Source organism: Malassezia japonica, chromosome 6, assembly GCF_029542785.1.
Source record: "Malassezia japonica chromosome 6, complete sequence".
NCBI classification, from domain to species: domain Eukaryota; kingdom Fungi; phylum Basidiomycota; class Malasseziomycetes; order Malasseziales; family Malasseziaceae; genus Malassezia; species Malassezia japonica.
The window spans coordinates 412,013-433,799 of record NC_083375.1 but is presented as its reverse complement, the minus strand read 5'-3'; the positions used below and the strand labels follow the sequence as shown (position 1 = coordinate 433,799).

General features: G+C 62.9%; 21 protein-coding genes across 21 annotated transcripts; 10 read left to right on the top strand and 11 right to left on the bottom strand.

Annotated features, from left to right (window-relative positions):
- Positions 1 to 201: 201 nt before the first annotated feature.
- Positions 202 to 1,157, top strand: MJAP1_003372 (uncharacterized protein; the record flags this gene model as incomplete). The annotated part of the gene is made up of 2 exons (XM_060267300.1): positions 202 to 259; positions 295 to 1,157. The coding sequence occupies 2 exons, from the start codon at positions 202 to 204 to the stop codon at positions 1,155 to 1,157; spliced, it is 921 nt and encodes a 306-aa protein (XP_060123283.1).
- A 144-nt stretch (positions 1,158 to 1,301) lies between these two features.
- On the bottom strand, positions 1,302 to 1,993 carry MJAP1_003371 (uncharacterized protein; the record flags this gene model as incomplete). The annotated part of the gene is made up of 2 exons (XM_060267299.1): positions 1,302 to 1,313; positions 1,337 to 1,993. 2 exons carry the CDS (start codon positions 1,991 to 1,993, stop codon positions 1,302 to 1,304), a joined length of 669 nt encoding a protein of 222 aa, XP_060123282.1.
- A 118-nt stretch (positions 1,994 to 2,111) lies between these two features.
- Positions 2,112 to 2,907, bottom strand: MJAP1_003370 (protein-L-isoaspartate(D-aspartate) O-methyltransferase; the record flags this gene model as incomplete). The annotated part of the gene is made up of 4 exons (XM_060267298.1): positions 2,112 to 2,153; positions 2,176 to 2,402; positions 2,426 to 2,795; positions 2,818 to 2,907. 4 exons carry the CDS (start codon positions 2,905 to 2,907, stop codon positions 2,112 to 2,114), a joined length of 729 nt encoding a protein of 242 aa, XP_060123281.1.
- Positions 2,908 to 2,956: 49 nt separating this feature from the next.
- On the bottom strand, positions 2,957 to 4,659 carry MJAP1_003369 (uncharacterized protein; the record flags this gene model as incomplete). The annotated part of the gene is made up of 4 exons (XM_060267297.1): positions 2,957 to 3,779; positions 3,811 to 3,866; positions 3,889 to 4,378; positions 4,412 to 4,659. The coding sequence occupies 4 exons, from the start codon at positions 4,657 to 4,659 to the stop codon at positions 2,957 to 2,959; spliced, it is 1,617 nt and encodes a 538-aa protein (XP_060123280.1).
- Positions 4,660 to 4,712: 53 nt separating this feature from the next.
- MJAP1_003368 (uncharacterized protein) lies at positions 4,713 to 5,538 on the bottom strand (the record flags this gene model as incomplete). Its single annotated transcript, XM_060267296.1, has 2 exons — positions 4,713 to 5,252; positions 5,275 to 5,538. The coding sequence occupies 2 exons, from the start codon at positions 5,536 to 5,538 to the stop codon at positions 4,713 to 4,715; spliced, it is 804 nt and encodes a 267-aa protein (XP_060123279.1).
- Positions 5,539 to 5,595: 57 nt separating this feature from the next.
- On the top strand, positions 5,596 to 5,849 carry MJAP1_003367 (uncharacterized protein; the record flags this gene model as incomplete). The annotated part of the gene is made up of 2 exons (XM_060267295.1): positions 5,596 to 5,672; positions 5,696 to 5,849. 2 exons carry the CDS (start codon positions 5,596 to 5,598, stop codon positions 5,847 to 5,849), a joined length of 231 nt encoding a protein of 76 aa, XP_060123278.1.
- Positions 5,850 to 6,177: 328 nt separating this feature from the next.
- MSRB5 (peptide-methionine (R)-S-oxide reductase) lies at positions 6,178 to 6,626 on the top strand (the record flags this gene model as incomplete). Its single annotated transcript, XM_060267294.1, has 3 exons — positions 6,178 to 6,228; positions 6,254 to 6,460; positions 6,483 to 6,626. 3 exons carry the CDS (start codon positions 6,178 to 6,180, stop codon positions 6,624 to 6,626), a joined length of 402 nt encoding a protein of 133 aa, XP_060123277.1.
- A 13-nt stretch (positions 6,627 to 6,639) lies between these two features.
- Positions 6,640 to 7,122, bottom strand: MJAP1_003365 (uncharacterized protein; the record flags this gene model as incomplete). Its single annotated transcript, XM_060267293.1, has 1 exon — positions 6,640 to 7,122. One exon carries the CDS (start codon positions 7,120 to 7,122, stop codon positions 6,640 to 6,642), a length of 483 nt encoding a protein of 160 aa, XP_060123276.1.
- A 446-nt stretch (positions 7,123 to 7,568) lies between these two features.
- ADE13 (adenylosuccinate lyase) lies at positions 7,569 to 9,017 on the top strand (the record flags this gene model as incomplete). The annotated part of the gene is made up of 1 exon (XM_060267292.1): positions 7,569 to 9,017. One exon carries the CDS (start codon positions 7,569 to 7,571, stop codon positions 9,015 to 9,017), a length of 1,449 nt encoding a protein of 482 aa, XP_060123275.1.
- A 1-nt stretch (position 9,018) lies between these two features.
- On the bottom strand, positions 9,019 to 10,905 carry pso2 (DNA cross-link repair protein PSO2/SNM1; the record flags this gene model as incomplete). Its single annotated transcript, XM_060267291.1, has 1 exon — positions 9,019 to 10,905. The coding sequence occupies one exon, from the start codon at positions 10,903 to 10,905 to the stop codon at positions 9,019 to 9,021; it is 1,887 nt and encodes a 628-aa protein (XP_060123274.1).
- A 51-nt stretch (positions 10,906 to 10,956) lies between these two features.
- On the top strand, positions 10,957 to 11,908 carry SSN8 (RNA polymerase II holoenzyme cyclin-like subunit; the record flags this gene model as incomplete). The annotated part of the gene is made up of 4 exons (XM_060267290.1): positions 10,957 to 10,988; positions 11,011 to 11,117; positions 11,140 to 11,801; positions 11,900 to 11,908. The coding sequence occupies 4 exons, from the start codon at positions 10,957 to 10,959 to the stop codon at positions 11,906 to 11,908; spliced, it is 810 nt and encodes a 269-aa protein (XP_060123273.1).
- A 66-nt stretch (positions 11,909 to 11,974) lies between these two features.
- On the bottom strand, positions 11,975 to 12,805 carry MJAP1_003361 (triose-phosphate isomerase; the record flags this gene model as incomplete). The annotated part of the gene is made up of 1 exon (XM_060267289.1): positions 11,975 to 12,805. One exon carries the CDS (start codon positions 12,803 to 12,805, stop codon positions 11,975 to 11,977), a length of 831 nt encoding a protein of 276 aa, XP_060123272.1.
- Positions 12,806 to 12,852: 47 nt separating this feature from the next.
- On the top strand, positions 12,853 to 13,195 carry MJAP1_003360 (uncharacterized protein; the record flags this gene model as incomplete). Its single annotated transcript, XM_060267288.1, has 2 exons — positions 12,853 to 12,901; positions 12,924 to 13,195. 2 exons carry the CDS (start codon positions 12,853 to 12,855, stop codon positions 13,193 to 13,195), a joined length of 321 nt encoding a protein of 106 aa, XP_060123271.1.
- A 4-nt stretch (positions 13,196 to 13,199) lies between these two features.
- Positions 13,200 to 13,659, bottom strand: MJAP1_003359 (uncharacterized protein; the record flags this gene model as incomplete). Its single annotated transcript, XM_060267287.1, has 2 exons — positions 13,200 to 13,449; positions 13,472 to 13,659. The coding sequence occupies 2 exons, from the start codon at positions 13,657 to 13,659 to the stop codon at positions 13,200 to 13,202; spliced, it is 438 nt and encodes a 145-aa protein (XP_060123270.1).
- Positions 13,660 to 13,691: 32 nt separating this feature from the next.
- On the top strand, positions 13,692 to 14,080 carry MJAP1_003358 (uncharacterized protein; the record flags this gene model as incomplete). The annotated part of the gene is made up of 2 exons (XM_060267286.1): positions 13,692 to 13,885; positions 14,014 to 14,080. 2 exons carry the CDS (start codon positions 13,692 to 13,694, stop codon positions 14,078 to 14,080), a joined length of 261 nt encoding a protein of 86 aa, XP_060123269.1.
- Positions 14,081 to 14,144: 64 nt separating this feature from the next.
- On the bottom strand, positions 14,145 to 14,950 carry RIB7 (2,5-diamino-6-(ribosylamino)-4(3H)-pyrimidinone 5'-phosphate reductase; the record flags this gene model as incomplete). Its single annotated transcript, XM_060267285.1, has 3 exons — positions 14,145 to 14,662; positions 14,685 to 14,755; positions 14,778 to 14,950. 3 exons carry the CDS (start codon positions 14,948 to 14,950, stop codon positions 14,145 to 14,147), a joined length of 762 nt encoding a protein of 253 aa, XP_060123268.1.
- A 36-nt stretch (positions 14,951 to 14,986) lies between these two features.
- Positions 14,987 to 15,778, top strand: MJAP1_003356 (uncharacterized protein; the record flags this gene model as incomplete). Its single annotated transcript, XM_060267284.1, has 1 exon — positions 14,987 to 15,778. The coding sequence occupies one exon, from the start codon at positions 14,987 to 14,989 to the stop codon at positions 15,776 to 15,778; it is 792 nt and encodes a 263-aa protein (XP_060123267.1).
- Positions 15,779 to 15,784: 6 nt separating this feature from the next.
- MJAP1_003355 (uncharacterized protein) lies at positions 15,785 to 17,405 on the bottom strand (the record flags this gene model as incomplete). Its single annotated transcript, XM_060267283.1, has 2 exons — positions 15,785 to 17,242; positions 17,265 to 17,405. 2 exons carry the CDS (start codon positions 17,403 to 17,405, stop codon positions 15,785 to 15,787), a joined length of 1,599 nt encoding a protein of 532 aa, XP_060123266.1.
- Positions 17,406 to 17,601: 196 nt separating this feature from the next.
- On the top strand, positions 17,602 to 18,397 carry EFM7 (nicotinamide N-methyltransferase; the record flags this gene model as incomplete). Its single annotated transcript, XM_060267282.1, has 2 exons — positions 17,602 to 18,267; positions 18,290 to 18,397. The coding sequence occupies 2 exons, from the start codon at positions 17,602 to 17,604 to the stop codon at positions 18,395 to 18,397; spliced, it is 774 nt and encodes a 257-aa protein (XP_060123265.1).
- MJAP1_003353 (uncharacterized protein) lies at positions 18,398 to 20,440 on the bottom strand (the record flags this gene model as incomplete). Its single annotated transcript, XM_060267281.1, has 1 exon — positions 18,398 to 20,440. One exon carries the CDS (start codon positions 20,438 to 20,440, stop codon positions 18,398 to 18,400), a length of 2,043 nt encoding a protein of 680 aa, XP_060123264.1.
- Positions 20,441 to 20,649: 209 nt separating this feature from the next.
- MRPS5 (28S ribosomal protein S5, mitochondrial) lies at positions 20,650 to 21,645 on the top strand (the record flags this gene model as incomplete). Its single annotated transcript, XM_060267280.1, has 1 exon — positions 20,650 to 21,645. One exon carries the CDS (start codon positions 20,650 to 20,652, stop codon positions 21,643 to 21,645), a length of 996 nt encoding a protein of 331 aa, XP_060123263.1.
- Between the last annotated feature and the right edge of the window lie 142 nt (positions 21,646 to 21,787).

Here is a 21,787-nt window from a genome sequence, read left to right as displayed (position 1 = left end):
TTTGGCCCGCCGTTGTAGTTGAGGCAGTGTTTTATATAATCATGCAGAAATCTGGTCCGTGCCCTTCCTGATCGTGCCGTGCAGATCTGTGGGACGGGCGGCGGCGAAACGTCGGTGCATGGACGGAGCGCGCACGGGGACAACGCAGGTTATATAAAGTGGGCCGAAGCAGATAGAGGTACCCCAACAACTCATACAACAATGGATCTTCTCAACAACTTGACCGGTGGTGGCGGCCAGCAGGGCCAGCAGCAGGGTGGTACGTATCCGAAAGAGAAGTACGCTAACCGTTAGGCGGCCTCGCCGACAAGCTCATGCACAAGGTGACCGACAAGGTCCTTGGTGGCAACCAGGGCGGCAACCAGGGCGGCAACCAGGGCGGTTTCGGCGGCAACCAGCAGAACTACGCCGGCGACCAGGGCGGCTTTGGTGGTAACCAGGGCGGCTACGGCGGCAACAGCGACAGCTTCGGCGGCTCGTCGGGCGGTTACGGTGGTTCGTCCGGTGGCCTCGGCGGCTCGTCCGGCGGCTACGGTGGTAACAGCGACAGCTTCGGCGGCTCGTCCGGCGGCCTCGGTGGCTCCGGCGGCCACCACAACAAGCACCACGGCGGCGGCGGCTTCGGCGGCGGCTCCGACAGCTACGGCGGCTCGTCCGGCGGCCTCGGCGGCTCGTCCGGTGGCTACGGCGGCTCGTCTGGTGGCTACGGTGGTAACAGCGACAGCTTCGGCGGCTCGTCCGGCGGCTTCGGTGGCTCCGGCGGCCACCACAACAAGCACCACGGCGGCGGCGGCTTCGGCGGCGGCTCCGACAGCTACGGCGGCTCGTCTGGTGGCCTCGGCGGCTCGTCCGGCGGCTACGGCGGCAACTCGGACAGCTTCGGCGGCTCCGGCGGCAACTCGGACAGCTTCGGCGGCTCCGGCGGCTACGGTGGTGGTAACGACCGCCTCGGCGGCGGCGGCGGCGGTGGCTTCGGCGGCAGCGACCGTCTTGGCGGCGGCGGCGGCGGCGGCTTCGGCGGCTCGGACAGCTACGGTGGCTCGTCCGGCGGCTACGGTGGTAGCCAGGGCGGCTACGGTGGTAGCCAGGGCGGTTACGGCGGTGGCCAGCAGGGCGGCTACGGCGGTGGCCAGGGTGGCTACGGTAACAACTACTAAACACCCCCTGTACTCTACTCGTCTATACAGGAGCATGGATCTAAGGTCTTACATAAAAGCGCCGAGATCCTTCTGCACACATATTAATTGATATATTCGTACAATCTAAATATATATATTGCGTTCCGACATGAAATATATACACTAGCGATGCAACTGGGTTAGTGGTAAAAACGTACGACGGGTGCGATGGCAGTGAGCCATTCGTTGCATGTCCGGATATAGGCATCGTCGCCCGAGTCAATCGGGCCGTCTGGACCCCATACCCATAGCGAGTTGCCCGCCGAGGCAACGGGGTGCAGTCCGTGCTTGGCCCATGCCAAAGGCTCTGGCCCAGCCGAAGTTTCTTCTGGCTCGTCTGCTGCAGAAGGATAGTCGTGGAAACCTGTGTGGTCCAATGCCCCTTCTTCGTCTTCCTCGTCCTCGTCGTCATCCAATGTGAAGCGCGATCCACGCACAGGAGCAGGAGGAGCGGTCACAGCACTGACGCTCGATTTGACGCGAGTAGATTTCGGCGCGGCGTTAAAGTCAACGGGCGCTTCTTCCTCGCGCATATGAAAGAAGCCGAGTGTGTAGTTCTTCGGGAGTTGAAGCTTGGTGCCGTGGATTTTTCGTCCACGAAAGGCCGACACGGCCTCGGTATCGGCTTGCAAGTCCACAGGCTCGGTCGCTTTCTCGTCAGGCTTGTGAAGGACCAAGTACGTATCAACAGGTGCAGGGCCATTGTATTCAATCGAAAAAGGCATGAGGTGTGCAGCTACCGCTTCTGTGGCCGCATACGCCTTTGCGGTCGTGTTTAACCGTGCTGCCAGCGGCAAAAAGGTGTCCGGATCCATCGTCGTCGCTGTCGTTTGTGGAGTGAAGAAATGGGCCAAATTAACGGCGGTTGTGGAGTGTCCATCGGGTGAATAATCAACTCCTCTAGCATGTCTGAAGAATGTACGAATAGTGCATCTATGGCTCCCATTGCGATGCAGCATCCGTAAGAGGCACATACTGTATCAGAAAATGTACGCACCATAACGTCGAATAGCTTTTTTCGAACAACTTTGCCATCCGTGTCTTTGTCAATCTGCCAGAGCTCCCAGAGGTCAAAATATGTAACGTACTGTCCGCTGCCTTTGGGGTTGTCGACCGGAATGATCAGGCGGCCCGGGCGCGCAAGCTGCTCGACCAATGCATCAGGGACGGTCGAAGCGGCCGCGCCGACGTGGATCGCATGGTACGGTCCCATGGTTTCGTACCCTGCGGTAAGACGCGCCACATACCTTTTCGACCGTCGCCCGTCACAACGGCAATCCGCTTGGAGCGAAGCTCATCAGCGAGACCGTCATTGCGCATATTCGCAACACTAAAGTCGGTCAGGCCCTGGATGTGCTCGATGCCGACAATATGACCACGCTTGGGCTCTGTCTTGGTCAGTTGGTGAAAAACGGCCAACATGTAGCCCGAACCAGATCCCACGTCGAGCACAGAGCTTCCAGGCTTCAAGTGAGAAAGAAGAAGCTCGGCGACATGCGCATGCATGTGGGGTGCCGAGATAGTAGCATTGTAGCTAATCGACTGGGGCGAGTCCTCGTACGCCATTGCTTTCGCACGCGGCAAGACGTAGTTGGCACGGTCGACGCGGAGCATGGCCTTTATCAGAAGAGAAACGTACCTCGGCTACGCGCTGCGAATGAATAAGGCCCGCCGATTGCATGTTGGCAATCAGCTCGGCATTCGTCTTTCCCGAACAGCGCCACGCCATCGTGGAGCGACGAATGTCTCGCACGGGCCAAAAATTACTCGATTATTCACTACAATTCGTCTTTGACTCTAGACTTCTGGGCGGCTTGCTTCTTGACCGGCTTTGCGGTGGTGTCCGTTATGCCTTGTTTCTTGTCAATAGTCGTGGGTGTAGTCTCAGACGGGTCAGATTTACTCTCCTTGCCCTCGATCGCATCCAGTTGGCGCTGAATGCTATCCTGACGTTGGAGCAATCGATCGTTAATTCCAAGCAAGGCATCGTTGAGCTCTTCGGTCTCCTTAACAATATCCCAATCTTGAATTTTGGCCAATCGTTGGAGTTCCTGCGCGTCGTTCTTTTTCCCAATGCTCTCGATGCTCTTCTTGAGCAGCTCGAGCGCCTCGCGCGCTTCTTGACCCGCCTTGGTGATCTCCGTGTCAAGGTCCTCGTGAGGTGATTCAAAGCCCTGTTGGGGAATCTTTGCCACAATTTTCTCTTCCAGCTCATCGGTACGCTCTTGCAATACAGCCAAAAACTCTCGCAGGATATCGTTTTGCGCATCAGGCTCACGGCCGCTTTCGCCTTGCCCAGTCATTTTCTCAAGGAACTTGACATCTTCATCGTCATTGTACTCGGGAATGTCATCGTCAAGATCCAGAGGCACATCATCGGGGTACGTATCGACGGGGACCTCGCCGAGCTCCGGCTTGGCCTCCGGCTCCACGACGTGGTGGTGCTTGCGATTGTGCCGCTTGACTGATTTGAGGTAGCTGGTCTTTTGCTCTTCGCTGTCCGGCGTAATAAGACGGCACTGGATAAAGTGCACCGGCTCCTCTGCGAGACGTGCAAAAGCCGTTTCGTTGCAAAGGCTCGGCGTATAAATGTCCACAAGGCTGCGTCAGTCAATCCACGTACTAGTCGCACGTCCGCTGCTCCGAGATGGACTCGATCCGCTCGATGTCGTCCGGGGCGCAAAAGTACTGGGTGAGTCGAGGTACATACGCGAATCTCTGTTTTGCGCGGAAGCCCGTTCAAATCACACACTGTGCCGTCCCGCCAGGTCTGTGCCAAGTAGAGCGTCTGGTCTGTATAAATCCCACTGCGATCCTCGGCTTCGACGACCGGGCGCAGGGCCGTGCCGCTGTCCACATCGCCGAACGCCTGCACTCCATTCAGCTGTTTTTCAGGCACCTGATCCATTTCCGGGCGCCATACACCCATGATGTACTCGTCGTGCTGGGGATCGTCGCCCGAGGTCGCCGTCTGGAGCTTGGCAACGTACGTCGTAGTCGGCAGCTGGCGCAGTCTTGTGTTGAAGCAAAAGTGATAGGCAAAATAGCCACGCACGTTGACGATACATTTTCCTTTACGCTCCTGAATCGCTTCGAGGCCTTTTTGCAGGATGGCCTGCTTGTCTGCCAGGGTGAGAAGCCTCTTGCGCTTGGTCTCTACTGCGTCGATCGCCTCACGGGGAGGATAACGGCACACATAGCTCTCGAGTGGTGTTACGCGGTACAGTTCATACCTTGCAGGGTCGCCCCACGTAAGGTTGAAACTATCTTGCATATAGTGTTGCACTTCGACGCCCGTCGCGCCTTCGTGCCGAAGCAGCTGCAGCGCGTCTGTCTTGGACACTGTCTCGTTCTCAAAGACAATGTCGTAGGTCGTCGACTTCAACACTTCATATGAGAACTCGCTTGCGGGCGTCGCGCGGACAGACACGACCGCAGCAAGGGCCGCTACGGCCGCTGTCCAGAGTAGGGACCGTGCCATGGCGCTGGGGAACATGCAATGTGGAGGTGGCACTTGCGCGGTATTTCTATGGCTTAGCGGTTTTCTGTGCCGCCGAATCCAGCACTGCTGTGCGTCGTGGAAGACGACGGGACGTCGGCGGCGTGGTTATGTCCGTAATAGTAGTCTTGAGCACCTGACGGCGGCATGGTTCCATAAGACGGGCCGTATGGGTAGGCCGTGCGTTGGCGTCCAGGGCCAAAGAGGCGCGCAGCGATCGCGCCGAGCCCCATGCCCGACCAGAAGCCAGGGCGCCACGAGTCGGGCTTGCCTTGTCCGGGGTACGGCGGCGGAGGTGCATCCGGCCCTTGCCCTGGCGCGCTTCCGAGCGTATCCGGGCGCGGCCCAAAGATGGCGTAGAGGCAGCACAGAACAATGTAGCCGAAGAAAGCCCAAAAGACAATCAGGAAGAGCGTCGACGCCCAGTCTGACCCACTGCTGTTTGCAGACGAGACAAGCTCGTAGCGCAGGCCGCAGGATCCACGCAGGACGTACTTGTCGTCTGCACGGTCCCAGCCTTCGCATGACACCTTTACGGCGCCCAAGCTCGCCCAGTTCGGCAGTTCAGCCTCGCACTGTGTGAGCCATGCTACGTACCTTCCACTGTGCGTCGCCGCGACTGACGCACTGCACGACCCGCGGCTGGAACTTGGAGCACAGCTCGCCTTCGCACCGCAGCTGCGGGATGGGATGCGTCCGGCGCGCGAGCGTCTCCTTGCCTCGGAAAAAGGTCAGCGCCTGGATGTCATCGAAGCGGACTTTTTCATAAGCCGGTTTCTTTGCGCTCACGTCCACGGCAAAGAAGCACAGCAGCACCAGCGCGATCCCCGCCACACGGCCCCACATGGATGCCATGGCCATTTTCCAAGGTTGCCACTGCCGCCTCCACATACGACCTCTCGTCCTCCTCTCCCAACCATGAGCGACCCTAACGTCCCGTCCGGTACGAACGACGTGCTTGCGCGTCTGGCCATGCAGGGCAAGAACCTGCAAGCGTACGTACTGCCTACTTACCCAGCAAATACACCCAAAATCTCGAAAACTTTAAGCGCAATACCGGTCAGGAGCACCCCCTCGCCGAGCACGACTCGGCGTCGTCCAAGGCGAACGATGCGTCGTCTGCTGAGAAGGAGACTCAGCAGGAGATCAGCAAGTCATCCGAGAACAAGTGACTCTGGTGGCGTACCAAAGATCGTGGTGGCCTCTGAGCCCCGGAGCCCCTGAATGCTGCCCCACCCTTTGGAGTTCGCGCCTGCAGCATGTGTATAGGTCCACAGATATGGTACAGTGATCCGAATCGGCAGCGACAAGGTGCGGGCGGGCGGTGCGCCAACGGCGTCCCCGCATGCTTGCCACAGCCACGTGGCCACGCCCGTGCGCGAACGACGCTCTTGCCACCGTATGCATTGTGCGCGCGTGTGGGCCCGTGCATCTCGTTCGTCTGTACGCACGTCTCTCCCTGTCGCTACACTACCCCGCATTACGCATCTCCGTGCAGCGATGTCGACCAAGTCCGACCAAGAATGGCGCGCGGTGCTGAGCCCCGAGCAGGTAAGTGGTCGTGCGACTCACGCAGTTCCGTGTGCTCCGCCAGAAAGGCACCGAGATGGCCGGTACTGGCCAGTTTAACAAGCACTACGAGCCCGGCGTGTACACGTGTGCCGGCTGCGATGCGCCGCTGTACAAGAGTGCGACGAAGTTTGACAGCGGCTGCGGCTGGCCCGCCTTTTTCGATGCGATCCCCGGCGCGATCGACCGCCACGACGATTTTTCGTTCGGGATGGTACGTCGCTCTGCTTACGCAGAAACGCACAGAGATCACCTGCCACAACTGCAAAGGCCACCTCGGGCACGTCTTTTACGGCGAAGGATTCCCTACGCCGACGGACGAGCGTCACTGCGTCAACTCGGTGTCGCTGGCCTTCCACGATGAGGACAAGAAGGTATAAGTAGTATGGTATCCTATTCTACATGCTCCGTGCTGGGCGTACCGGTGTCGTCTGCCGACAGCGGCTCCGTTCCCGGCCGTGCCATTTGTACAATTTGCTGGCGGATCTGCTGCGCAATCTGGCCGTGCGCGCCAAGGAGGGTATCGGCGCTGGCCTGGCCCTCGCCCTCGCCCTCGGCCTTGACTGCGTCGGTGCGGCTCATCTTTTCCACGAGCTGGTCGAGCAGCGGGTGCCGATCGAGCTCGCGGATCAGGTCGCTGTGCCGCAGCCGCGCGTCGCGAAACACGAGGCGATCCGGCTCTTTTTCGGTGTACTGCATCATACACGCCTCTGCGGCCTCTTTGAACTCGGCGAGCTGAGCGCTCTGCTGAAACTCCTGGAAGAGCTGCTTGCGAATCTGATCAAAGTGCCCCTGGCGCTTGAATTCGTCGACCAGTGCATCCGGTGTCAGTTGAAGAGGCTGCTGCACATCCGGCGTCGCCGGAGAATCAGACATACTGTGGTCAGCATGTTCTTATATATAGGTCAAGTCAGAAACCGATGAATCCTCAACGGCATGCACCACGACCGCATATGACGCTTTTGTACACTGCGCCGCGGCTGGCTTGCGCCAGGGTGCACCCCGATTCAGTCCGCCCATCGGAAATAGTTCATCCTGATGACCTAAAGCATGTACCTACTTCTGCAGGTTAGCACTGCTCGCGACGAGGGGGGAAATCAGACAAGGCTGAAACTGATAACGTAGACTTTGTCTCCATCTTTGAATACAGAGTAATTCTAGAGCTTGGTACATATGTCTCATCACAGTAGGGGATTGGGGGGGGGGACACTTACCAATTCAGCAGCCGTCCATGACGGTGAGAAGCAAAACCGGCGCCGGCCTTTCCGCCACGTGGCCCTTTTTCTTGCGGCCGAGTGCGCTCCGATTCGCCCATTTGAACCATGTCGTCCTTTGAGAGCTGGCAGTCGCCGCTTTCGAGCCGCTATGCGAGCAAGGAAATGTCGTCGCTCTTCTCCAATGCCACGCGCTTCGGCACTTGGCGTGAGCTGTGGCTGAACCTCGCCATCGCTGAGAAGGAGCTCGGTCTCCCGATCCCCGATGAGGCCATTGAGCAGATGAAGGCGCATCTCACTCTCGACGAGGAGCAGATGAAGCTCGCGGCCGAGGAGGAGAAGCGTCGCCGCCACGATGTCATGGCGCACGTCCACGTCTTTGGCCAGGTGGCTCCGGCTGCTGCGGCCTTTATTCACCTCGGCGCTACGTCGTGCTACGTCACGGACAATGCCGACCTCATCTTCTTGCGCCGTGGCCTGGACCTGCTCCTGCCCAAGCTTGCGCTGGTCATCCAGCGCCTTGCGGCTTTTGCGGAAAAGTACCGCGACCTGCCGACGCTCGGCTTCACCCATATGCAGCCCGCGCAGCTGACGACGGTCGGTAAGCGTGCCACGCTCTGGATCCAGGAGCTCCTCTGGGACCTGCGCAACATCCAGCGTGCGCGCGACGACCTCGGCTTCCGTGGCGTGAAGGGCACGACCGGTACGCAGGCCAGTTTCCTGCAGCTCTTTGACGGCGACCACGACAAGGTCGAAGCGCTCGACGAGCGTGTCACGAGCCTGTTCGACTTCCCGTACGCCATGCCGGTCACGGGCCAGACCTACTCGCGCAAGATCGACATTGATGTACTCTCTACCCTCGCCTCCTTCTCGGCCTCGGCGCTGAAGATGGCCACGGACATCCGCCTGCTCTGCCACCTTAAGGAGATCGAAGAGCCTTTTGAGAAGGACCAGATCGGCTCGAGCGCGATGGCGTACAAGCGCAACCCCATGCGCAGCGAGCGCGTGTGTGGCCTTGCCCGCTGGCTCGGCAACACGCTCAGCTCCGCCCGCGAGACCGCCGGTGGCCAGTGGATGGAGCGCACGCTCGACGACAGTGCGAACCGCCGCCTGTCGATCCCCGAGGCCTTCCTCACGGCCGACGTGATCCTCACGCTCCTTCAGAACATCTCCGAGGGCCTCGTCGTGTACCCCGCGATCATCAACCGCCACATCCAGGCGGAGCTGCCGTTCATGGCCACCGAGAACGTGATCATGGCGATGGTCCGTGCGGGCGGCGACCGCCAGGAGTGCCACGAACAGATCCGCGTGCTTTCCCACCAGGCCGCGCGCGTGGTGAAGGAGGAGGGCGGCGAGAATGACCTGATCGAGCGCATCCGCAAGGAGCCCTACTTTGCGCCGGTCGCGCCGCGCCTCGACGAGCTGCTCGACCCCTCGAGCTTTGTGGGCCGTGCGCCCCAGCAGGTGGACAGCTTCCTGGCCAAGTGGGTCCAGCCCGCGCTCAAGCCGTACGAGGCGTCGCTCCAGTCGGCGGGCAAGGCTGAGCTCAGCGTATAGACTACCAGTACAAATCGGAGCGTGCTTCTACCAGGGGGTGCTCGGCGTGCCTTTGTGCGGCGCGCGTCCAGACATCCGTCCAGCGCCGCATCTTGTTGCGCGATGCCTCGCTGCCTACATTCACCGTCGGAATGACGCGGTGGTGCGGCAGTGAGACTAAAAAGGCAAGGAGCTCGTAGAAACTCGAGTGCTCCGAGTAGGGGACGCTGTACACTTGCGTCTCGGACGTGCTGTCGCGCGTCGGCACCAGCGCATCAATGCCAAACGGGCGGGGGACGACCAACGGAAGCAGCTTCTCGAGGGGGGTATCGGGAATGACGCCGCGGTCGCTTCCGCGGTATGCCCACCCGGTCGGACGAAAGGCGAGGGTATGCGATATGGACATGCCTTTCGTGCGTAGCGAGTCCGACCATCCCCGCAGCGCAGCAGGCGAGAGGGAAAAGAGGTTGGTGACGTGGACACGCGCGCAGAGGGGATCGCGCGTCAGGAGAGCGTCGAGCGACGCGTCCTGCAGCTGCGCATACGTTTCATACTTGCGTGCGTCGACGCAGTATATCGAGGTGCGCAGCGCACGGGCGAGTGCGACGACCAAGTTTTCCTTGCCGATCGAGTAGGTGCCGACCACAACCAGCACGGCGCACTGGCCGGGTTGGGGAGCGTGGTCGCTACGGCCCAGCCACTGCGCCATGAGCGAGAGGCGCGGGGCGTTCCACGGCAGCGTCGTCTGACGAGCCTGCGGCGCCTGGCCCAGGGCGAGCGACGTGACGAGCGCAGTGCACGCCTCGATCACCTGCGGCTGTGCGGGAAAGCAGTAGCGTGGATTGAGGTACGTCGTATCGAGGTACACGATGTCCACTGGCCGATCCAGCGCCTTGTGCTGCACCTGCGCAGGGCAGGCGCGAAAGTCGCCACAGTGCAGGTATCGAAAGATGCGGGCAGAGCCGATGTGCATCGAGCGGCGGGGCCCGGGGAGAATGTGCGCGGTCTGCTTCCCTTCAAAAAGCATGATACATGCGCCAGGGCAGTGATTCGCGTCGATACACGTTACGTGCACGCCGCCGGTATCCGGCAGGAGCGTGGGGGTATCCATAGGCAGCGGACGCAGCCACTTTTCGTCCACATGCAGCTTGCAGCGCACCAGGCGCGCAGTAATGGCCGAACAATATATGGGACCGTGCTCCCAGCGCCCAGAAAGGCCGCCGTAGTGGTCCGAGTGAAAATGCGTGAGGACATAGGCAGTGCACCCCGCGATCGACCCAAACGAAAAGGCGTCGACCGAGATTGGCATGCCTTCGAGGACCTTGTAAAATGGGACAGAACGCTTCTTCCCTGCTTTTGCGCGCGGCGCGTTCCAAGGACCAGGCGCAAGCTCGGCCGCACGAATGTCTTTTACGTCTGCGCTTGATAGGCGTGCTTGGATCACTTTGGTATCCGTATCGACGGCGCTGTATATGTCTCCGTCCTCGGCCTTTATGGTCGCCTTGGGCTCGTGCTGCTCCTCGCTTGGCTCGTTGCTTCGCTCCTCGCACGGCTCGGCCTCGGCCTTGTCCACATCGCCGTCGCTCGCCTCGTCTATGCCCAGAAACAGCTCGCGGCGGCCGCCCATAGCCTCGGCCACCTCAAACGCCACGCTTGCATCCCCCGTGTCCTCTACTGCATCTGCACACGCGCTTGCATGGCGCTGAATCGCCTCCGCAGGGAACGCCACTCCACACAACGGGCAGGGAACGTGCCGCTCGGCCTCTTCCAAGCTCGCGGCCAGCGCCGCCTCGAGCTCCGCATCCTCGCTCCGTGCGACGCGCTTGCTTGGCGATGACCCCTCGGCGAGAAACGGCGCGAGCGGCGTCTGGCACAGCGCCGGCTCGCGCGCGCGTTTCCGTGGTGGCATGCAGGATCCGCCTCCACCCTGCTTCTCCACAGCGCACAGGCGCTTGGCGGCATGGCCGCGAATTACTGGCACTCGACGCAATGGTACGTCGCTTGGCTGATGCAGCAACTCTTGGCTCTTGGACCGTGCCGTGCTCGAGTCGATCCGCGATGAGGACCGCAAATATGCCGACTCGTTTGAGCTCGCAGGGATATCGACGTGGTGCATTCAGGGTAGGTCGTCGTACTGATGCAGCGATTGCCATGCTTTCCAAGCGTTTGAACCTGCGGCAGCGCATTGTGGCCACGGCGAGTGTCTACTTTCAGCGCTTTTACAGCAAGAATACGTTCGCAAGTACGGACTGCTTCCTGGTGCTTACGACGTGCGTGTACCTCGCAGCAAAGGTCGAGGAAGCCGCGGTGCGGATCCGAACGCTCTGTGCGGAAGCGTCGAGGATGTTTTCGGAAATGGGGTACACGGAGCTCCCGAACTCGATCCCCGTCGTGGCCGAGATGGAGTTTTACCTGCTGGAAGAGCTCGAGTTTGACCTCATCGTCTTCCATCCCTACCATGTGCTGCAGCGCCTGTGCGAAGCGTGCAGTTCTGTGCTCATGCCCGAGCGCACGCCCACCATTCCGATGAAGCGGAGCAGATCGCCGTCAACGCCAATATCCGCACTGGACGACGATGCCAAGCCCCGAGAGAACCAGCTGCTGCAAATGGCCTGGTTCGTCGCGAATGACCTGTACCGCACCGACCTCCCTCTGCAGCAGCCCCCGTACATCCTCGCGATCGTATGCCTGTACCTTGCATTGGTCCTGCTGCCAACGAGTGCTGAGCATGTGCAGGCCGCGCTTGCGAGCGGTGCGACGCAGCCGCCGCCCCCCGCACTCCTCTCCTTCTTGGCGGGCCTCAATGTATCACTACCTCTTATTGCCAGTGTCGCACAAGACATGCTCTCGTACTACGAGCTGTGGCACCAGCTGCAAAAGCCGGGTCCAGATGGCACTCCGAGCATGCTTAAGGACCATGCAGGGATCTTTGCGCGTGTCCATCGCATGCACGTTGCACGCCATATGGCGCTTGTCGATCAGGCGCCGGTGCGGCCGGCCGTGTACACTTCGTGAATGGTCTTGACAAACTGCGCCGGGTCATGCGCAAAGCGGCCCAGGAACAGCCCGTCCACCCCCTCGTAAATATTCTCGTAGAGCCCCGGCTTGGCCGAGCCGCCATACACAATGCGCAGCGAGGCGTCCGTCCGGCCCGGCCGCTCGTCGAGGCAGCGCTGGCGCATCGCCTGCGTCACGGCAACAATGTGGCTCGCGCTTGCAGGCTCCGGCTTGCCGATGGCCCACACAGGCTCGTACGCTAGGATGACGTCGGCCGTGTCGGGGATCGCGTCGAGGACCGGGGCGATTTGCTCCCAGCACTCGTTCACGGCGAGCTCCGTGTCGTTGTCGGGCTGCGTAATCTCGCCGATACACACGAGCGGAATCATGCCGTTGCGCACGATTGCGCCTGCCTTGCTGGCGACCCACGGGTTGGTCTCGCCAAAGAGCCTGCGGCGCTCCGCGTGGCCGATCTCGACGAGCTTGCAGCCGGCCTGTGCGAGGGTGCGCGGCGACACCTCGCCAGTCAAGGCGCCCTCGTCCTTGTCCGAAGTGTCCTGCGCACCGACCCACACCCTGCTCGTGCACTCCTGCAGCAGGTGCTGCACCGGGATGATCGAGACAAAGTCGGGGATGACAAACAGGTCGAGCGCCTGGTCGCCCGAGTGCTCGGTAAGCGGGAACGCGGGGTGCTCATTCAGCAGCTTGGTAACGTTGCGTGCATAGTCTTGCATGCGAGCATAGTCAAAGTACATCTTGGTCGACGTGCCGACGACGCGGCGGCGCACAGCCTTCTCGGGGACGCTGGGCATACTTGTGGGGAACGCACGGACAGACACACACCTCCACTCCCCTCATCATGGAAAACGCAATGGAGACGGTGGGCAAAAACTGCGCCGCGGAGCTGGGTAGGTCGCGCTTCTGACGCAGCCTCGTTTGAGCGGTGTATTGTCGCAAACAAAGGTGACGGTAGCAAGTGTGCCGAGGCGCAGCAGTCGCTTGCGCAGTGTGCAGCCCGTGCCGTGCCGATGCTGCAGGCGGTCAAGGACCAGTGCGGCCCGGTGATCCGCGCGTACGACCTGTGCCTCCAGCAGAATGCCAAGATGGGTGATGACGAGCTGGCGCATGCATGCACGCCGAAGCTGCGTGCTCTATGGGAGTGTACGGAGCGTGTAAAGGCGGCGCAAGGCCCCTCCCAGTAGGGTATCATAGAAAAAGGCGCGACAGGCCCAGCCGCGCGATCCACGACGAAAAGAGCTGGCGCGTAGGCGCTGTCTTTTCCGCCTCCTTTGCGAGCGTCTTGGCCTGGGCGGTCGGCGAGCGCATACGGTGGGCACGTGCAATGGCCATCGCCTGGCGCGCGTGCGCCAGCGCCACGCCACCGAGGCCCCATAGCATCCCTTGCCATAGCGGTGATACAAACTGCTCCATAAACAGACTGTACAAAAACGCCCCCCTGCGTTAGCACGAGAACCTACCATCGGATGTTCTTGGTGTGGTGCCACGGCGTGGTGCGCTCCGTGATGGGCACCAGCTCTCCTTTCTCCTCCGTATCCTCCACGTCAATGTACTGGCGCACGGTCGAGAGGAAGAACTGCTCCTGACGCAGATCCGGCAGCGTCGGCAGCGAGGCACGCCCGCTGGGCGCTTGGCTCGCTTCGCTCATCGCGGCAGGAGTAAGCTTAGTCAGCAACCGTGATGGCCTCTGCGCCCCCCGCCTCGGTGCCGGACGCGGCGGGCGACGTGAGCGTGTCCCCGGCCGGCGCCGCGCTGCAAGCGCGCCCGAAGCAAGAGGCACATACGCTCGCTGCGCTGGAACGCCTCCTGGCGGAGCTCGAGACGACGCACCTGCCCGCGACGCGGCAGGCCGGTGATGCGATGCTCGAGAAGGTGTACGTCCCCCCTCACTCATCTAGTCTGTACGCGCTCTTGAATGATGGCAATGCGAGCGACGCACTTGACGATTTCGACTCAAAACTCGAAGCGCTGCAAACTTTTCTACGCGACAAAGGGTTGGCAGGCATCCCCCTGAGCGCCGCTGCGACGTCGCCCAGCGAGCTGCGGGCGCAGACACGCAATACGTTTGAGCAACGCGCCCGGCTTAGCGATGCTTCTGCTCTCGTTTTTAGCATTTTGCGTGCAGATGAATAGCTAGCCACGCAGGGCCACGACACGATCGCCGTCGAGCTCCAACGTCTCGGCATACTGCAGCGCACTAGCCTCGCCGCCGGCCAGCGGGAGGCTGGTCTTGTATCCATAGGCGTCCGTGCCAAGGGGGTTGGGGGAAATGGTCACGATCGCCGCTTGCACTTTCGGGGGATTGGTGGCGTGCGCGGTCAGCAGGCTGTCGATGACAGTCGCCCCACCTTCGACCATAATCGAAAAGAGGTGGAACTGCTGGAGACGCGTGAGGATTGCGTCCCAGGTGAGGATGCCCTCGGTCTCGGACTCGACGATCGCGACCTCGGCTCCGGCGTGGGTGAGGACTTCGCGGCGGCGGTTCCACTCGGCGACGTCCGCCGCATTCACCGGGTACATCGCGAGGATCAGCGGGGTGCGTCCGCTGCCGTCCGCCGCATTCTTGAGCAGGCGGCAGTCGAGGGGCATGCGCAAAGCGTCGTCCAGCACCACAGGTCGGGGGTTGTGTGCCGGCTCCGGTGCGAGGCGGGCTGCGTCAGCGCGAAAACGTACCGTTGAGCTGGGGATCATCATTGAGCAGGGTACCGATACCAATCACGATCGCATCGTGCATTGCACGCAGGCTGGGTTAGGCAGAGGACGTACCGGTGGGTCATCTCCATGCTCGCGTCACCGCTAATACGCACTGTCTTGCGGCCGGGACCCGCAATCTTTCCATCGCTAGACTGCGCAAAAGTCAGCGTCGTCCACGGGTGACCCGGAGGAGGCGCATACCGCGCGAGGAACGCAACGCAAGCCGCTTGCTGTTCTGGATTCATGGCGTGGGGAAATGTGGAGGTCGGCAACCGGTCACGATGGTCGATACGGTTTATGTGGCCCGGCACGGCTTCCGGATGGCCATTACGCATTTTAATGCGGCGAATCAGCTGCCTCGCGACCCGCCGCTGACGGCGCATGGCGAGGGACAGGCACGCAAGATGGCCGACTTTTTCGCGTCGCTGCCGAAGGACGAGCAGCCGCAACTCGTGATCAGCTCGCCGTTTTCACGCTGCATCACGACGGCCATGCCGACGGTCGAGCGCTTGGATCTCGAGCTGGTGATCGAGCCTGGCCTTGCCGAGTGGTTCCCCCCGGTGTGGCCGACGGACACTGGTGTGCATCCGTCGCCGCCGCGTGCCGATCAAGTGAAGGACTACTTTCCCCGGGTGTCGACGCGCTGGACGCCGCTCATGTACCCCGACCCTGAGGGCGAGACGATCGCGGACGTGCACCACCGCATGTACGCGTGCTTCGAGCGACTGAACCGCCGGTGCGAGGAGTGGGGCATCCACCGCGTCCTGCTCGTCTCGCACGCCGCCTCGAGCATCGCGCTGGGCCGCATGCTACTGACGGCCGGCCAGGTCGAGCACGCGAAGCACGATATCCGCGCCGGTACGGCGAGCGTGAGCAAGTATGCGTACGAAAACGGCCGGTGGAAACAAGAGTACAATGGCAATACATCCTTCCTACCTGGAGGGTCCGAACGTGAATGGGACTTTGGCTACGTTCCCGAGAACAACACAGAGCCGGGCATGGGGGTCGGTTGGACCGACCGGTACGCGCCCAAAGATACCTCGCTTATTTACCGCGCGCGATCGCGTCTGTAGTCGTCATCACCGTGGCCATGGCAGCCGCGAGGAGGTATTCACCCACGGGCAAGGGCACGCTTTCGCGTGGGGTATGGCTGCTCCCGCATCCTCTTCCCCTTCGCCGGGGCGGTCGAGCATGGCAAGCGCCTCCGAAACGGCCTCGCTGCGTACGTAAACCATATTGTCCGCACGCGTCCGCTTTCGCCGCTCTCCTTCGCTGGCCACGTCCGGCGACGCGTCCGGCGCACTGCGGCGCATCGGCTGCACCGCCGGCGGCGACGGCGAGCTGCGCTTGCGCGACGGCGAGCCGCCGCCGGCCGGCCGGGGCGGCAGACGCTCCGCATCGCCGCGAGACGCTTCTTCGTCTTTGGAGTCGCGCGAGACGATCTCGGCGAGCATCTGCAGCCCACCGTCGCCTTTCCACTGCGAAAAGTTGGGGTGGTTGCGGATCCGTGTAAAGGCATGCGGCACCGTCTCGCGGCGCCCGGGGCTCGCAGCCGACGCCGCGGATGGAGGGGGCAGGGGCGCCTGGCGCTGCGTCGACATGGGTACCTGGACGCTGCGCGAGACGGCCGAGCAAAAGGTCGCGAGCGCAGGGTCCGCGTTGCATGCGCTGCATGTCTTTTGGTCGCCGGTGCACGACGGTGCACTCGGCCGCCGCGGGCTCGGAGCAGACTTTTGCTCGGGCTCGTGTACGGCCCAGAGCCGGGGGCGAGATCCTGCGCGCTGCGCGATCGCTCCAGGCGACGTGCCGGCGGCCCACGACCCCACGCGTGTCCCGATTGGCGACGGGGCATTGGACGCGTCGCTCATTGGCGTCGTTGCCCACAGCCGCGGCTTGGGGCGTGTAGAGCGCACGAGCGGCACGGCGGCCTGTGTCTGTGGCGGGACGCTCTGGTAGAGGCTCGGCGTAGCGCCTGGTGTGAGGGGGTCGTGCATCTCCTCGCCGAACTCGAGCTTGGCCTTGCCGCGGCACACGCACAGGTTTTGGTCGGGGCAGAATCCGCAGTCGAATCCGATCTCGTCTGGATCGCTCGGCGTACTCGACTGGCGAAGCATGGGCATATGAGGAATCGACCCGTTGGGCGTCGGCGTCGCTGCGCCGGTGCTCGGCGGCGGGGAGTATCCAGTAGACACCGTGCTGTTGGTCGGCACGGCTTCTGGCGAGGCGTGCGTACGCGCCTCGTGCTTCGGTGGCAAACACCCGCTCGGCGTGCCACCGTTGGACTGCGGTGGCGAGCCGGCCGTGCTGAGCGCCCGCAGCTGTTTCTCAAGCTGCTCGCACCGTGCGGTGAGTGTTTCGTTTTTCTGGCGGAGCATGGATGCTTCTTCGCGGCACTGCAGTGCGATCCGCTGCATCTGTACATTCGCATCAATTTCGCGGGCCTCGTACCGCGCCACCTTTTCCTCGAGCTCGGCGAGGTAGGCGTGCCGGCGCTCGCGGAATGCGCGCTGCGACGCGCGGTTCTGTGCCTTTCGTTTCTGGGTTAGTCGTGCGACATACCGTGAGCGGAACAGTGACCGCAGGCTTGCGCCCTGGCTTGCCGCGTGCGGGAAGGACCCATTCCTTGGTCGGCTGGATGATATCCTCTGGCTCGGACGAGGCCGTCATGCCTGCCTGAACAGGCGCAGGAGCGACGGACATGCCGTGGCGCTTGCAGGCGAATCTGATGTGACCGCCCTTTGCTTCCTGCTGTCCTAGGCGTGGTAAGAGCAGCAGCTGCGCTCCGCGCGCCGCCGCGGCTCGTTCTGGATATCAGATTATGCAGATCCCATAACAACCACGTGGCCTTTACTTGACGTGACCCAGATTGGCTGGCAGCGCCGCGTGGCAAAAAAGCATGGCCAGTGGAGAGGGCGAAGAGGGCGGCTGGGGCCTGTTTGAGGAGCCTGCCGACTTTCGGCCCAAGACCCCGCCCCCGACCGAGGTCACGCAGCGGCTCGTGGACGGCTCCGAGGCCCGCCTGCGTCTCGTCGGCACGCACCCTTTGTGGGGCCACTATCTGTGGAACGCGGCGCCGACGATGGCCGACTATCTGCAGACCTATGCGAGCCACTTTGTGCGTGGCAAGTCGATCCTCGAGCTCGGCGCGGCGGCGGGCCTGCCTTCGATTGCCGCGGACCGCGCGGGTGCGGCGCACGTCGTCGCGACCGACTACCCCGACCCCGACCTGATGGAGAATCTGCGGATCAACCTCGCGCAGAATGCGTGCACGAATGCCTCTGCGCGCGGCTACATTTGGGGCGCAGACTGTGCGCCGTTACTCGAGGACGTGCCGTCGTACGACGTGGTGCTCATGTCGGACTTGATCTTTAATCACCAGGCGCACCCTGCGCTGCTCGATACGTGCGACGCATGTCTCACGCGCGACGCTACGCGGGCGCCGTGTGTGCTCGTGTTCTTCTCGCACCACCGGCCCCACCTCGCAGACAAGGACCAGCACTTTTTCACGCTCGCCGAGGAGCGTGGCTACCGCTGCGAAAAAATCCGCGAATGGAGATTGCAGGTATGTCCCGTATCTGACCCAGCCTATGTTTCCCGAAGATCCCGGAGATGCCACGGTCCGTGCTACCGTGCACGGCTGGCTGCTGACACGTGTGCCATGCGGCGTGCCAGGGCGCAATAGCGACCCATAGCTACTGTTTCGTGTCGTTCTGCGGCGCTTCGTTCGGCGTCGCGAGCCCCTCGCGCAGGCGCGAAAGAGCCTTTTCAGCAACGTCGCGCGAATCGCCCGCGTCCGCGCTGCCACGCTTGGAGCGCGCGGTGCCGTGGACGCTGAGCTTGGCGATCGCCTCGGTAAGCTCTTTGGTGCTGCTTTGCACGGCGCTGTTGTCCTTCGCCGGCGGCGTCTCTGCGTCTTCTTTTTCGTCCTGCGCCTCGGGGCCGAGTGCAGGGAATGGGTACTCGCCGTCGACCGGCTCGCGCTTGGCCCCTGGCGTCTGCTGCACGCCCTCGTTCTTCTCTGATTGAAGCGACGAGGCGCGCACGCGCGTGCGTGCAGGCTGCGACCAGTGGGGCGTCGGCGGAAGGTTGCCCGGCTGGGGAAAGAAGGCCGACTGCCCGAGGTCGCCGTAGCCGTACGCGTTCGGGACAAAGTCGAGCGGCGCGCCGGGCGCAGCATTCATGTAGGGGTTAATGGCCGGGAACATGGGCGTATTGCCCGACAGAGGGCTGCCGAAACCCGTGCCCGGGCTCAGGAGGTGGGGGTATAGCGGGGGCGTGTCAAGCACCGGACGCATCATAAAGCCCGGCATGCCCGGCGTCATCGGCACACCGATGCCCGGCGTCGCCGCAGTAGGATTCGCCATCGAGAGCGGCGGCAGCGCAATGTGCCCCGGGCGGCGCGCCTCGGCACCGGCGCCGTGCTCGCCCCAAGGCTCGCCCGGGGCCTCGAGCAAGTCGCCGTCGACCAACGACGGGTCCATCGGGGCATGCGCCAAGTCCGGCGGCGCGGGGCCGTGTGACGAAAAGGCCGCTGTGTACTGCGACGGGTCGGTCGGCACCATGCCGTTCGAAGGACCGTAGTGCGCGAGGCGGTCAAAGTGCACCTTGAGCACGCGCCCGTTGTACTCGTAGCCGTGGTACAGACGCACCGCGTTCTGCGCATCCTCTGGCGATGCAAAGAGCACCGTACCAAAGCCACGCGAGCGTCCATCGGCGTTCAACGCGACGTCTGCACGCTGGATATTGCCCGCAGCGCGGAATAGGTCTTTTAGATCCTGCCACTGGCAGTGGAAGGGCAAGTTGCCCACAAACAGCACGCGCCCAGGGAAGGGCAGCGAAACTTGGTTCGGCATTGGGGCCGGCATGCCCATCGGCGGCCACGGCAGCTCGGGGCCGTCACGACGGGGCGCAAAGCCGGGGAAGCGCGTCGGCGGCGCAGGGAGCGAGTCAAAGCCGGGAAACAGCGCCGAAGTCGGCGTGCGCGTCGGCGGCGTCGCTTCATCGGCACGCGCCCCGGGCGTGCTCGCCTCCGAAGAGCGGTGCGACGCGCCGTTGGGAGGTGCGTCGCGCTCGAGCTGCACGTCGAGCACGCGCCCCTGCCACGTGTATCCGTGTAGCGTGTCAACGGCGCGCAGCGCATCCTCTTCGGTGGCAAACAGCACGGAGCCTGTGCCGCAGCTGCGCTTATCTGCGGTAAGGTGCACATCGGCACGCAGCACCGTCCCGGCACGGCGGAAGAGGTCCTTGACGTCCTGCCAGCGCACGCTGTACGGAAGGTTGCGCACCTGCAGCTGCGTGCGCTGGTCGCTCGCGGCTGCGGCCGCTGTCGTGAGCGGCATGCGCTGCATCGACCCCACGGCGAGCGATGCGCTGCGTGGCGTTCGGGCGCCAGAGCTCCGCGAGCTCAGCAGCGGGGTGTTGGGCCCGCTGCCCGTATCGTATCCCGGGCGCAGGTCGTGCATGCGCGTCTCTTGCGAGCTCACCGGGCGTCTGGGGAAAGAAGGGGAGAGGCGCGCGCTTTCGTCCGCTGAGCGCGCCCTCGATCCGCTGTGGTCGCTTGGCAGAAACAGCGCAGGATTCGCCGAACCGGGGGGGGCAAACGCAGCAAACGTCGCGTTCTGCGCCGTAGACGGCGCCGACTGGAAACTGTCGTGGATCGCCCCAAAGCCGAGGCTGCGGCCGGTAGGCGGAGCAAGATCATGCGAATAGTCTCGCGGTGCTTCACGGGCGCTCATCGGATGAGCGGCGGACGTCGGCGACAGTGCACCTAGGCCTGGGAAGGTGTCATAATGTGTACTGGCGGGCAGATTTAGCGCGGCCGGGACGCGACCAGGCGCCTTTGACTCGCGCATCCCACCGGGCGAAAGGAAGCGGCGCCGCGGGCGGTACGCCAAAGGGGTCTGATTAGTCATTCTCACGTGGCGTTCTTCGTTTCCTTCCCACGATGCTTGCTCGGATCGTGCGCGTGCGCGCCGCGGTGCGCCCTGGCGTGCGCTGCAGCTCGACGCATGTGCAAAAGGCTGCGGAGCACCAGCCGTCTACAGAAAAGCAGTCCACCGCGGCTCCTGAGCCGAGCGCGATGCAAAAGGCGCTCCCGATCCTCTTTTCCAAGATGGATCTGCAAAAGTTTCCGCGCCTGTTGGCTGCGCGCGACGACGTCCTCGACGGGAGCGCCGCGACGACCGCGCGCAAGGGGCCGGATGCGCAGAACGGGTTTGGATCGAGCGTGTCGGTGTACAACGACGGCGAGCGCCACTTTCCCACGCCGCCGCCTGCGGTGCAAAACGTGATGCGCGCCAGCGGCGGCGCGGGCGACGAGGTGAACTCGGAGAGCTATCTGAGCTCGGTCACGCCACTCACAGCACAAGAAGTGCAGCAGCTGCACCGCTACAATATCACGCTCAAGCGTGTCGTCAATATGACCGGAAAGGGCCGCGTCGCGAGCTGGTACTCGCTCGTCGTCGCAGGCAACGGCCGCGGCCTCGTCGGCTATGGCGAGGGCAAGGACACGAACGCGGGACGTGCCAACAAGAAGGCTTTCCACGCCGCGGCAAAGAATATGGACATGGTCGCCGTGCACCGCGCCAAGAGCGGCGCGAATACCGTCGAGACGAGCGTCGAGGGACGCTGGGGCGCGACGCGCGTCGTCATCCGGCCGCGCCCGGCGGGCTTTGGTCTGCGTGTGCCAAACGTCATTCACCCCATCGCGCGTGCAGCGGGATACACGGACCTGAGTGCAGCCGTGTACGGCTCGGCGAATGCGATGAACGTCGTCAAAGCCGCGCTGCAGGTGCTGTGGGGCGGCAGCGCACCGATGGGGATGGGCGGCGGCGTGCGTGGCCCGATGCGCCGCGAAAACAAAAAGCAGGGCGCGCGCAGCCGCCGCGATATGGAGCTGAGCCGCGGTCGCCGGTTGGAGGAGCTCGATATGGACCGGTAGAGGCAGCAGGTACGCAGTATAGTGTTGCGCTTGTGTGTCTTGCTATGGTAGGCCACTTCGATAGCAACACTTTTCTTCTCACGAGACAAAGGCATAGGGTGTGAGGTAGTTTGTGGTGGTGACTTGGCCGCGGCGCACTGCC